The sequence below is a fragment of the Pieris brassicae genome, chromosome Z, assembly GCF_905147105.1.
Source record: "Pieris brassicae chromosome Z, ilPieBrab1.1, whole genome shotgun sequence".
NCBI classification, from domain to species: domain Eukaryota; kingdom Metazoa; phylum Arthropoda; class Insecta; order Lepidoptera; family Pieridae; genus Pieris; species Pieris brassicae.
Genome location: NC_059680.1, coordinates 9,567,405 through 9,581,864, shown reverse-complemented (window position 1 = coordinate 9,581,864; position 14,460 = coordinate 9,567,405). Strand labels below are relative to the sequence as shown.

Genomic DNA, 14,460 nt, shown 5'->3' with positions numbered 1-14,460 from the left:
AATGCATTAAAATGATGAAGACCACGTATATTTATAGGTATACATTCTGAGGTATGAAGAAAATTTATTTTAGTTTCACTCATAATTTTTGTTTATATTGTACCAACATCTGTGCTTATCCAATATTATTATGTTTTTGTTGGGAACTTAAAGCATCCCAAACACGTGGCAAGTTCATACGGTCTTTATCATAAAGGTACTGTAAGCCTAAAATAAAATAATTTTTATTATCTTAAATAATAACATAAGCGTAAAGGGACACACATTAGCAAATTGAGACTAGTTTATAAGTGTGTTATGTCTTTTTGAACATATTTTATATTGAATAGCATTTCTTTTAGTACATTTCTTTAGCGCATTTTAAAGAAAACAGCTTCTCTTTATCTAACATCTATTTAATGTTCTGTGTCGGTATAATATTTCACAAACTATCTGTGGTTTAATATTCAAATCCGTTTTCCTTTGAATCTATGATTATATCAAGAGTGTTTGAAGGTTCGCTCGAGAGGAAGTTTTTACCTCCATTAATGTTTAAAGAATTTAACGGGCGGGTTTTATAGATAAAAAAACGGGAGACTAAGCGTTTCTTGCAAACGCTGCCTTAACGAGAGATATAGAGAAAAGTTGTAAAGCTAAAACAAGTCCTGTGTCGCTTCTATATATCTGTCCATTCGCAATAATCTCGAAAACTACCTCACGGAATTGATTGCAGGTTTCACTAATGTCTAGAATAAAGATTGAGAGAGCTTATTATTTGGTAACGGGTCACGTTTGCTCATGCTAAGCCGAGGCAGTCGTTAGTCTTTAATACCTGCAACTCCAATTTGGGTAATGGGGCCCGAACCTTTCTTCGTTTATTTTCTTTAAAAAAAGCAGGGACTGCTCCTCTATGTTTCATCGTATACAAAACTATCTTTACCAAAAATTTTATCAAAGTATCGGTTATCAACAGCGGTTTTCCCGAAAAACGTCGATCTGCCTTTTAACATCACTATACGTCACATCGCTTCGGAAGAAACTAATGCGGTTCCCGCTTCCGTCACTTGCATCACATGACTCCATCCGGGCTACCGTGAAAGCCATTACTGGCCCTAATAAAGTTTTCGTACTCCAGGTATTGGTATGGGCCGTCGTTAATTGGCCACCTATCTCATCGATATTGCCGAACACTATATTGAAGACGTATTTTTTATGTACTAGACGTATATATATCTTTATATCTGTTTCCGCATGTTGATATGTAGGGATGTAAATTGTTTAGTATCATGACTAGATAAACAAAAGGCATGCGTATTTGTAAACTACAATATAATGCGTGGTCACCGTGACCACGCACGCTGAAAAGCACGCGAAAATTATGTAAATAATTATAAGTTTTTAATAATAATACATAGCTTCAATCCGTTTAAAAAGTGTTTTCTTAACTAATTATAAATTACTTGAAAGCTGCATCTAACAAGTCTCAACAACATCTCAATAGTATAATATATTGGATGTAATTGTAACAATTACATTATATCTATGAAGTCAATAATATTTAGCAGTATACAGCATACATAACAATAAGGTTTTAGGCGTACACATAAAAAACTGCTATGAATTACCCAACGGTAGAATTATATGTTTTAAATTTGATGATTTATTTAATTCCAATAAGGGCAACCTCTGTTCCTATTAAGTTCAAAATGAGTTTATGTAGTTATCGCAAAGTAGTTGCTCTTTGAATAGCCAACTATTGCTTTAAAAGAACAACAGAAAACAATGAAGTCCCAAATAGCGTAGAAACACTGTTATGTATCAACGTATACTAGTATATCTAAGAATACCTAAGTTAGTTTTCGTTAACGGAAGCTAAACCAATTAGCTTCAGAGTTCTTTTGTTATTTAGTAGTTGTAATTCGAGACTATAGGTCTCAACATAATGTTGGAGAAAACAAAAGAATCTCCTTATTAAAATAAATCCCTTGGTGAGTTTTAACACAAACAGAAATAGCTTTTATTCGGTGTACTTCATATAATGAATTATAACTTCAGCAACAAGTTTTGTATAGTGATAGATGATCTCAAGTTTTTAGAATTCATTTCTGTTCTGTGCTAGCTGTCTCCATGTTTTAGTCAGATCGTCCATCTTGTTATTTCCTGATTCTAATAGCTCTTGTCCCTGTTTTTGATGCCCTGTCGATTTCTTAAGTTTTAATATAAGTATTTTCATAATTTTCCAATGTTTAAAATCTCATACAAACTTATGATACGTAGAGATGAATATTTAAATGGAAAACTTATACGACCATTCATGCTTGTTTGTAATTGAAATGAAGTCTATTACGATTAAAAATATTGAATTCTATTTTGATAGCTTTCGACTGCATTGAATACCTACCCTTGTTAACCATTAATTAATTTTGAGCGCTATAATTTTTGAAGAGGTCTAAAAATTAATAATCAATGCAATTGAAATATCTACGACACTAAAAAAAATATTGTACACCCTTGTCTTCATTCATCTAAGGTTATAATTATTGTATCGTAAACGTCGAGTTATGTAGGTAGTACTAGCTTATATGGAAGATTATCTTTGGTCGATACTTTGGTTAGTTTTCACAATATTCCTTAGTGATATTCAAACTTAATAAAATCATAGCATATTTTCCACAAGCAATGTGTCGAGTGCTTTTAGAACCTAAATAAACTAATGGATCTTAAAATGCATCACGAATTCGATGTTGGGGTCGAATGTAATGTAAGGAAAATATTGAATTTAAATTTCGCCGTAGGAAAATATTCTAAACTATTTATGTGACGGTATAAAGAGAATATTTCAGGTGTGTGAAGTATTTCCTATGTAGCTAAGTAGCAATGTAAGGGAGGTCGTAAAAGTATGCGACAGTCTGCTCCCATGCAAAATGAAGACTTAGGAAATGCGTCGGGGAAACTCTCAAAACATTGAAAACAATGCAGTAGCAAACATAAGGACCTAGCGTAATTATATTACGTATACGATACGTAAGTCTTGGTGACTGTTTGATTTGATAAAGACTAAAATTTGAAGCACTTTTGAATAGTTTTTATTTTTAGTTACATCTGGCAACATATAATTAAAAAGCGTTTAAGAAATAAATTTATCTTATTAAAATTTCTGTCAAGTATTGCATACACAAAAATCTTTGTTATTGTCTATATATTACAATTTACCAACGAATATTTCACGTTAATCCAAGGATGTCACTTCGAATGAAGTTTTATCTTTTACCGTTTACATTATTATATTTAGCGGTTGCTTTATTTCGTCCTAAAGCTTCCCTCCCTAGACTGTAATATCCATCTACTGTAATATTCGCCATATGATTAATTCATAAACCAATTATAAATTGAATATGAAGACAAAAAAATATCGTTACGAATGAAGGGTGTAATGCGAAAAGTCACGAAATGGAGCTTGTTAGAATTATGTAGTAGTTAGTGACTACTAGAGTCAGAAATACTTGACCGATTTTTTTGCAAATGAGCGTGCTTTTAAATTGTCATCGTGTCCTGTTTTCGTGACAAAATGGTTATACGAACGCATTATATTTTCTCTAGTATTTAGTGCCGTATTAACATAGATAAAATGGGTTTTGTATTAACGAATTTTACTTAAATCATTTTATATTCATTTCGGAAAACATGCATGAATTTATCGGTAATAAGATTAAACAACACTTTTTTCTAATAATATTTAAACCTTATTGTTAACATTTTGTAAGTGTGCTAGTGTATTATAGGTATCTTATCACATCGATATGATATCCTTTATTATATTACAAAAAAGTCTAGTGGAATAATCTTTAGATTATCTTCAAAGTGTGGTAATTTACCGGAAAAGTGCAGGCTAAAAAGAAGGTGGGCTGATGACTTGATAGAAATAGTAGGAAATAACTGACAGACTATAGACAAAAATAGAGACATCTGGATAGAGTTGGATCACTCAGGGGTCCATTTCCACAGGTGACTAACATGTAGCTAAAAGTAAATACTAACAGCATTTGAAATGGATCTTATATTTAAATGTTAAATTAGAAGCATTTAATATGTTTTTGTTTTTTGACGTTTATAAGTGTACATTTTGTATATGAATAAATAGTTTTGTCTTTGACTTTATAATAACAATAGTCTATATTGCTGTAAATTACTTATCCTAGTATATAAAAATATAAAATACTACACTACAACTATCACTAATAATTAATCGGCAAGCCGGTTGTTTTCATCCAGGAATGGAACTTAAGAATATGGAAATAAATACGGATTTATTATAATATTATTAATATCTTCAAAGTAAAACTATTTATGTGCTTTCAATAGATAAAGCTTCTTATAGGTTTAATGTTTTACGTAACATACCAGTCATTTGAATATTAAACCTAAGTTTACGCACGTCGCGGCTGTCATATTTTATACGCATAAAATATGTATAACTATGATAAAAATCCTTTAGATATTTACTCTTTTTCGATAGAAAGGGCGTTATATAGAATTTGAATAAATTTATATTCTCGGGGGTAACCCTATACAGTCGAGACTACGTAAATAAGAATAATACTAAAGAAATAAAAATGGTGTGTAAATACAAATAGCCAAAGGCGGTGTAAACTTTATCGAGCACAATAAATAAAAGCAAAGTGTGGTGAGAACAGTTCGAAAGAGTAAATAATTGTAGTCCAGCGACTTCGAATGCAAATCGACCGAACGGAACCTGTATAAAACATTCCCAGCTTATTGAGAACTACCGTTTGCAAAGCCCGCTATGCCACGGCGACCTTGCATTCCAGATGCTAACTACCTAATATGCTACTGAGATTTTCGAGGACCACTGGAGTGACAGGCCCTTTGTGAGGATCGCTTACACTTCGTTACCTTTCTGATTAAGTGTCGTTAAGTCACGTAGCAAAGTGATCACGCGACACTAGACTCGATGTAATAGCTCGATAGGCTACTTAGCCTATGAGCTATAGGAATGTTTCTCTACACGTAGGACTTCAGGTGCCCTTAATAATTAATTTGAAACTTCAACGGTAAGCGGACGGAGAGTCTCGCAAACTCGATCAAGTGCGAAATGCTTTAATAAGCGCTGCATTCGGTTGTAATATTTTGTATGAATTTATTCACGCTCTGGGAGGGCTTTCATGTGAGCCAGTTTAGAAAATTTAAAGGAATCGATTAACTTACGCTGCGTTCTATTTCCTCTACACAATAGGAGGCGTGTTATGATTTTTAAGACTATATCAGCTCTCTTAATATAGCGATAATGTAAATATAGATTCATTATTTTCTACCAGCTTAGGCTGCTCTGGTCTGTTTTATATTGATGAGTCGTTAGGCGTATTAGAAACACGGAGTTGATTAACTTTGTGGTCGATGTGTTGTGTCGTGTTCTGAGATTAATAAAGTGCTCGAGGTGATACGGACGGAAATGTGGATCAGATTTTATAACAAGCCTCATTTGACTTCAAATATAAAGACGTTGATATCTGTTCAAATAGATTGTACAATCATTCTTCACACTACTTCGTCTCCGTATAATTAACAGAGGCAACTTCTATATTTTAGAAGCTTTATATATTTTCCAGCTTAGTACAATAACAGCGGATAATAACAAGTAAGTTCATCGCACGATTTTGTTGAAAGCTTATTCAATGAGACTCTTTAAGCTGTTCACGTTCACGACCGGTCGCGTTGACAATGGCGAATCACGTCATGGCCGATGATTTGAAAGAATGAAAACGGAAGCCGCGGTCGCATCTTAAGCTTAGGTTCTACCGACTAAGAACGTACGTTTCATACAAAATAGCATTGAGTCCTTTGGGAGTGAAACGGCAAACTGCTAAAATATTATTAATAATTCACCTCACTTTGACGGGAAAGCTAGGGGTATATTCTCAAACGCTTTTCGAACACGTCACACCGGGACGCGATACTTTATTGTTCGTCTGGTATCGATTTCGTAAATAAGTACAAAACCTCTGGTAAAAAACGTGTGGCGGATCAAAATCGCCTGCAGCATGATTTGCAGGCATCTTTTTGTTCCATTTTAATCTAGTGACTGACCGGCTCAGTGTTTTCCGCCAATATAAGATCTGAATCGAAACTAGAAACTGTAACTTGCCAAGTGGGGAAATTAATGGCACCCAACCCGGTGCAAACATTAAAGTAATTAAAATAATATTTTGTACGTCACGCGACGTTATTTCAGAAGCAGAAATGCTCACGTGCCAGTGGAGCTCAGTGTTACCCAGATTTACGTGTCCCCTGGTAGCAGATACATATACGAGCCGAGGCCTATATTGTTCATTGTTAAAGTTGACATTCAAACCGTTTATGGAAAGAATATTGCCTTTTATGCATGGATATGAATGAGTAGCGACTAGTCGCCGCTGTTGCGCTGTTTATTATTCATTAGACGACTATATGTCACGCAAGAGCATAAGCACGCACAAGCTCGAAGCTTCTCAAACTTTCCCCGCCTCGTATATTTGTCGTAAAGCTATCTCGCAAGCGTTGAACAGTATTTTAAAGTAGCTTCGGTAATGCCTACGTTGGAGTTGCTTATGAACATTCGAAGCCGAAAGGACACTTAATTTCCTATTTGCAGGAAGCTAGTTTGGTTTGTGAACCGCTGGTCTAAGTAAATGGTTTTGCGTATAGCAGGATCATTTATTAGCATTTATTAATATTCAAAACTGGCTATATGACGTTTGCAATTTGTTCACCAGCGCTGAGCAACAAGAGGCCAACGCTTAAACAACTAGACACGCAACAAGCGAATCCTATTTGCATTTGACCCGTAGGTAAACTCCTCTTTGTGCTGACTACAATGGGTATCATTGATTCGTAAAAATCGGATATATTTTATGTTTCTATTTAAATTATGTTGTATAGGATGTGTACCTATTAAACATATAGTTTATTTTGAAATTAAATTATTCAGTATTTTTATATACACCTTAGGGAGTTCTATTATACTTTTCTTATGTTTTATAATCACAGTTTCCTCACAACTTCAAGTGATTGCTTGCGAATGATTAAGAATAGGAATGCATTGTTCACATTTGCACCACGTGCGCATTGCTTAGGTTTACATAATAATTATTGCCTGTGCGTTTTCTGATATAAATCTCTCTTCGGTGCCTTATATCGTTGAACGTGGTGACTCAATGAATATAAATAATGATTGAATAGTCCACTGTGCTGGATGATTGCATGAACCTTATTAAGAGAATGTTCAAAAAAATATTGTTTTTATAAATATGAAATTGTGTAGGGCAATAAAAACAAACATGTGCCGAGTACAGTGTTCACGGCTATAATTTGAGTTGTACGTTACAGCTGCAATTTTTAAACAGTTCCCGTAATAACACAGTTATTGTTTGTATGCCCCCAATATTTGTTTAGCGACGACAAGAATCTCTTGTTTTGTCTGATTGATATGTTGTATTTGTATTAGTGGAAGTAGCAGGCTTCCTGTCGTAACGTTAATCCCATCTTGATAATTATACAACTCTTCTTTCTTCTTTTCTTTATATATTAGAAATTAATGACGTTATTAATACTCTAACTTTTTATTTTACTAGTCTTTTTGTGTTTCTACTACAGTGTATTTGTCTGTTTCCAAATAAATAAATGCGAATCTTTCTCTGCCTCATATTAAGTGCCGTAGACTCGGTATATTAAAAAAATAATACTTTTCATTAATAATCGTTCTATATAATAATAAAATTATTCAAATAAACCTATCTATCGGTAAGGCCGTGTAGTATTTTTCGTTTATCAGTTTCATACACACAGCAAATGCAGATGGGGGAGTTTATTTTATAATTTGTAAGGATTTTTATAACAAGAGATTTTCATTTGTATAACAAGAGAAGACGCTCAAGTAGTTGTGTTTGGTTTCGCTTTTCGCAGACATTGGATAGCCATAAAGTTAATAAACGATTCCTATCAGAAGAGGTTAGCGGTTCCTCTTTCTTTATTTACTCGGCCGTCTGAAGCATAGGAAAACAAATTGTCTAGTTTAGTCTTGATCCCTGATCTTAGTCACTTGGTTACGAAAGTAGGTAAATTGTAGAACAAAGATGCCTTAGAGGTAGCCGTTTAATTCGAATCAGTCCTATATTCACGTGTAGCTTCTGAGGAGTTCGCACGCTGCCGCTTATGGCTTGTCTAATAAATAGAACATTCCAGTGGCGACAGAGAGTTATCAACGGCACCGCCTGAGGCTAATTAACAATCCCTATATTGTATGTTTAGTATGAATAAATACTTTGTTTGTTTGCGCTTGGCCCTAGCACGCGATATCGTATTTTGATAGATTGACTAATGAGCGGATCGTTATTGTACCCAGTTAAGGAAACTAGAATTAAAAGGATAATATAAGGATTATGAAATGCGAAAGTTTGATGTAATCTTAACTATGCGTGATTTTGTCGCAAGCAAAATCAAATTTTAAATATTTCTAAGTTTTGTTGGCATGTATGTGCATTTTGCGAATTTATTAATTTATGTTTTGTTTGCTTCTTGTGCGATTTGTGAATTTTCAACAGGCTGTTCTAATCAATTGTATATTTCAGTTTTTCGAATAAAGAGAAACTGATCATGAAAAAAATTGTTTTGTATAATATAGCTCTCGATTATATTGCGAGCTGTCAAAATACATTACTTATTAAAGTAATTATACCGTTAAAAGTTCCAAAACGATTCATCTATTACTGTTTATCGCAGTCACGACTTCCCTTGCCTCATTTTCGTACATGACACATCTTAACCGATCTTATCGGTCGGTTTAAAAATATAACTGGCGCCGCACAAAACATACATTTCAATGGTTCCTTTTTGAGACCGACAACGACAAAATTCACGAATACGCAGTGCGTGTATTGAATTAAATTTTCTTACACAAGTGTTACATTTCATTGTAATTATCATAGAGCGTTCGTTCGACGGAAGTAGGGAACCGGCATCGTGACATCGAATTGTCAAGCTGGAGATTGTTTTTGTGTCAATGCTATTATCGGTTTTATTGCCTATTTGACGAAGATAATCTGAAACGGATCGCAAAATATATAGCTAAGCTCAAAACTCTATGAACGTATGAACTATGAGCATGGCGTTTATGGAAAGAAAAATTGCAAAATTCCGGAAAAGCGATCAGTCAGTGGGGTAACATGGAAAATGTTCCATTTGTTTGTATGTACTAAAACAAAACTATCATATTAAGGCGACTCGAAATTCGCGGTCTAGTTATGTATAAAATGAAGTTTTCATTAGCTTTGATTAATAATTATTTATTAAAACTTTAGTAGGTCTGTCGAAGTTATTAAACGGTATCGTTGATAAAATTTCATTTAAAAAGTATTTAATTCACGGGAACCATTTCAGCCGGTAATGATACTTCTCGAACGCAAATGATGTGATGTCGTTTCGTTATGAAATATTAAATGCAGCGTTGGTTTTCAGGTCGATCGAAATTTATAATTGCCATATAATTGTGGCATTCGGCTTCCAATGCACGATAATTAAGTTAACTTTAACGTGCCACTTCCGATGTCAATTAATTTATAACGTGTATGGTCATATGTTAAGGTCTTAGTACTTGAATATTAATTCGCCTATTTCGTAGACGGTTGCAATATCTACATTATTAGTGTATGAATACTTTATTTACACATGTAATTTTACTAGCGACTTATATTCGCTATGACGTAGTGTCGATTATAAAAGATTATACGATAGGGTAACAAAATTATTTATGCTATTATCTGACATTATTGTTATGCAATTTATTGAAGTGTGTGGGATCATTGAATTGAACATTTTCCCAATTTATATTTTGCTACGTAAACAACCATTGAAGTGGAAATATCGTTGTACGTTCGAATTAATAATTTGATTTTAATTATTTTAATGGAACTTATTGAACGCTGTTTTTTAGACATAGTTAAATTGTATACTAAGATCGCTTTTAACACAAACATTTATTCGCTAGAACAAAAGATCTTATCGTATATCGATATACGCGCAGACGAATATTAATTATTGCAGTATGTTCCAATTTTGCCTGTAAACACCAGAGGGTTGTGGCATGACGTCACCCGTACAAGTCGCGCTAGGCAAAGGCCGCACTGTAATGCTTTCCCGCGAGTTGAATTAAAAACAATATATATGAAAGGCGGCTTAAAATACTGTTGGTAAAAATGTCTAAAGTATTTTTATTTTTAAAATTGATCCCGGGAGCATGAAGGTCGGATTGCCTATGCTTAAAAAGAGGTGACGCTATCTGCTAACAGTCAATTATACTATAACGTTGAGTTTCTGGATAATTACTTCGCAAATCAAGTTCTGTTTCAATTATCACCATTTAGATATTGATTTCTAATTTGGCATCTTATCTTGAAGCGTTCAGAGATGAGTTTTATAGAGAAGAATTGATGATGAGTTTTAGTTTACTTTCCTATTGCAGCTGCCAAAATTAGCTTTATTTCTAGGCTATGAACCGTCATACAGAAACGCGGCGTTGTAATCGAAGTGTGGACGTGGCGCTAATGTCTCTATTTAAACAGTTGATGTATTGTTTTCAGCTCAATGCATCGCTCCGCTGGGTATGGAGAGTGGTCTGATCCCCGACAAAGACATCACTGCAAGCTCCTCGTTCAACAATGATAATGTTGCACCACAGAATGGAAGGTAAATATAGCTGAGTCTTAAATCAATTTAGGAATTCCACAATATTGTTCTCGTGAGAAACTTTGGCTTTGCTGTTCATGGATCTCTCCTACCGAATATAACTTGTGTTTGTTAAGTTTTAACATATAGTATTAGTAACATTTATTGGTCTAAAGAGATAAATATACAGCATCGTTGCAATAGTTTTGCTGTCTTTATTAACGTTGCGTTGTGCAACTTTAATTTTTTTTTTATTAATTTAAGTAAGGTATTAAGTAACAAGTAAAAAATATATAAAAGTGACTTATAGATGAGCACGAAGTGGACCATAGAAATTCTTTTATAAATACAAATAAGAGTATTTTGCAAAGCCTTGTTAAGTTAATATTCAACTTGAATTATTAAAAAAGACTTAAGACTTTTTTCTTTTATAGTTTCATTAATAACGGCTATAGCCTCCCTCGAGAAGCGAACGTAACTAAGTCGGCCCTGTTCAGTTTTTATAAATATGTTCATGTACAAAGCCCCGTCTTTTAATAAAGTGGCGTGTATATATTACTTTGTGTCAGTTTTGTTTATCAGTCAAAGGGTATATTCGGTATTATGGCTTGTGCTTTACAGTCGGGTGCGTTTTCTTTGTTTTCAAGAGGATAATATCTAGGATTTTGTCCGCCTTAGAGTGAAATATGAAACTTCACTATATTCATGTACTACGCCTCTCAAAGATATTGCAGATTGCAGGCTTTAATAAAGGTTCGTTTTTTGAAATGAAACTTTAGTGAGGCAATATGTTTTGTCTTAAAGATAGCGTATCCTTGAGCTGTTGCGATGTAAAGAGGTTTAATTTATCCAGCCAGTGTTGCTATGCATTCTCCTATTATTTATGGGAGTAGAAGTCTGTGATTTTTAATATAACAAAAAACTACTAAATAAACTCCGGTTTTCTGGTAATTGCGTGTCGCTTGGTTTTGTATAAAAAGCACATCTATATAGAAACTATAGCACCTATAACACGATGACACGCTAAGTTACTTTATATGTACCAACGTAATTAAATTGTTACTATGCCGAGTTTCTGTAAACATATTTTTCACTCGAATTTTGTTTCGTGACAATGCGAATGATTGAATTTCAGTATGACAGTATTATTTGAAAGTGTTTCATTCGATAGTTAATGTAAAGGGGTTGTAATCGAAGATTGATAATTATATTAACTAAGAACATAGATTATCAACTTATTTAGGGAAACGTAAAACAATTAATGCCGTTTTCACCTGAATTCGATTAAACTATATACTGAAAAGGCTCTTAAATATTGGTATTATATGTAATTGGCATTTCATGTGTTACATAGAGCTAATCCCTAAAATAATGCAATCGCTTATACGTGATTGCTTTTATTACTTATTGAGATAAGCTTATTGTTAATAATTATAATCGTTTAACTATGACCACGCACAATTTCGATTAGAACGCGCTCCGACTACCGCCTAGTGTTAAGTAAAAATTAGAATAATTCATGAACATTAAGCATTAATACTTGCAATCGATACAAGAGGTTTTCCCTACATTCGTATTGAACATACATTATGTTAAATATAAAGTATATATTGAATAAGTCGCCGTCAGGCCGTAAAGTTCGTGTAACTATCCGTTTACGAGCAGGCTGTAACGATTACTTCAAACTAAATTGACAATCGATATTGTAAAGTATCGTTGATTGTAACATAACAAAATATTCAACAGTTTGCTTATGTAATAAGTTTGGTGTTCAAAGTAACAAGCAACTTTTATCATAGTTGGCAGCTTCAGCTCGCTACAACAATAAAGCGTTGAATGAAGTTTGCACATACCTGCTCCTTGCAAGTTTAAGTATACTTACCCAAATAGATGCATGATTGAGCTGTCGTAATCAGGGTTTAGGATCTCAAGTATTGTTACTAATTAAAAGGGAAATTCAGTTCTGTTTATTTGGACGTCATTTCAAAGGCATAAAGAAGTCATTAATGAGTATGTGAATGTGATCTTTAATACTATAATTATACAGTTTTAAATCATTTGCGTTGCTCAAGACTTTGATATCAATTACGAGAGCCGCTCCTTAACGCATCATTGATAACTCCGACGCTCCAGTACGCGTCAATAAGGCTTAATGATCGCATCTTAGTGGTGCACCGCTGGATATCACCTAAATATTTTTACAGGTCTAGTTGATTTACATTAGCATATCGTAACAGAAATCAATTTGAATATAGCTGTTTGGTAAAAAAATATTTTATGGGCGATATTTTATGAAATTCTTGTATCGGGGATAAAATATTTATGTTGTATTGATAATGGGAGGAATTTATAGCTCCTCTTTTTATTGATTTGCCTTATAAAGATATCTGCTTATAGCAGGAGGCGGGAAGTAAACTAGATGGCACTTCAGGCTTGTACACTTTTTAATAATTAAGATTATGGATCGAAACATTCTAAAGTATAAGTAAACTTATAATGAATGTTGAAAAATATGTATATTCAATACATAATACACTTAAGGGATCAACACAATTATATACACGATGCTATTATGGGAACCATTATTTATTTCTGACTTTGATTTGAATACTTGAAGTTGTATTAACTGTAGTATGTACTTGTAAATGAGTTGGATGTTTGTAAGGTTTCTCTATAAATACTGCACTGGGGCCGTTCAAGTATTACGGACGTATTACTTAAAGGGGGGAGGGATTTTCATATTTGGTGATTACGTCATCTGTAATTGTTTACTTTTTTTTACACATATAACACATACATTGTCAATGCTTGAAAACGAAACGCATTTTCGAGGATTGCTTCAAAAATGACAAGAGGAAGGGGGAGGTGAAATCGCAGTAAATCTGCTTTCAAAATACTTGCACGGTAGCCAGTTGTAAGGCCAAGCTGATCCTCGATTTTTTTGGATTTCATTAAAATGTTTATCAACCGAGTCAAATGCGTAAATATTAACCCTTAACTGTAAATGAAATATGTGAAATGAAAACGGAATAAATTTATAATAAATGTAAATGGGTTTCGCAACCGAAATCAGTTCGAGTTATCTCAATGTTCGATAATGATGAATTCTGAACAACACTATGCATTGTGATGTTCGTTTCATTGGTCAGACGGAGCGCCGGGATGACACATGATAAGTGAATGCACTAATAACCCAACTGAAACCACTATTATTAAACGCGAAGTGAGATTTTATCAATCGTAAGAATATTTTCCAATGAGTCTTATTTGTTATAAACTATTACGTTTATTACGCTTAGAATATCTACTTGTCGCACGGCTGGAAACTTTTAAAACAATTTGGAAAAAATTATATCGTAATCGTTTGTTACTGAGGGTTGATGTACATATTTAATAATGACAAAATTTGTAATCGGTTAAAAGTTTTTGTGTTTATACGTAACTAAAATACAAAAAAAATCTTCTATATATTATTCGTTTAGGTTGATTTGATTCATATTACAAATAAAGTTTTTGTCGCAATAGAACAATCGTAGATTAATTATGAGAAATCACTAATATTACAAAAATTAAAGATAATTATTATATTAGAAAAGCATTGTTAATATAAGAATTTGATATTTATTTTTTGCATTACTAACAGGAGAATGGAAATTCCCTATTGTCCTTTTCAAAACACTTTTGTATGCAGATTAATTTCTGCTTTCATCGTACGCCTCCAGCAATATAACCTCAATAAATGGTTAAAACCTAGTTCTTACTTTC

At 33.4% G+C, this 14,460-nt stretch overlaps 1 protein-coding gene across 2 annotated transcripts in view; it reads left to right on the top strand.

Annotated features, from left to right (window-relative positions):
* The window catches only part of LOC123718412 (discoidin domain-containing receptor 2-like), a 37,957-nt gene that overhangs the window by 5,592 nt on the left and 17,905 nt on the right, over positions 1–14,460 (top strand). For both annotated transcript variants that reach the window (XM_045674855.1, XM_045674854.1), the window contains exon 3: positions 10,611–10,716. In XM_045674855.1, coding sequence (XP_045530811.1) covers positions 10,611–10,716 — 106 coding nt within the window. The remainder of the gene's footprint in view (positions 1–10,610; positions 10,717–14,460) is intronic.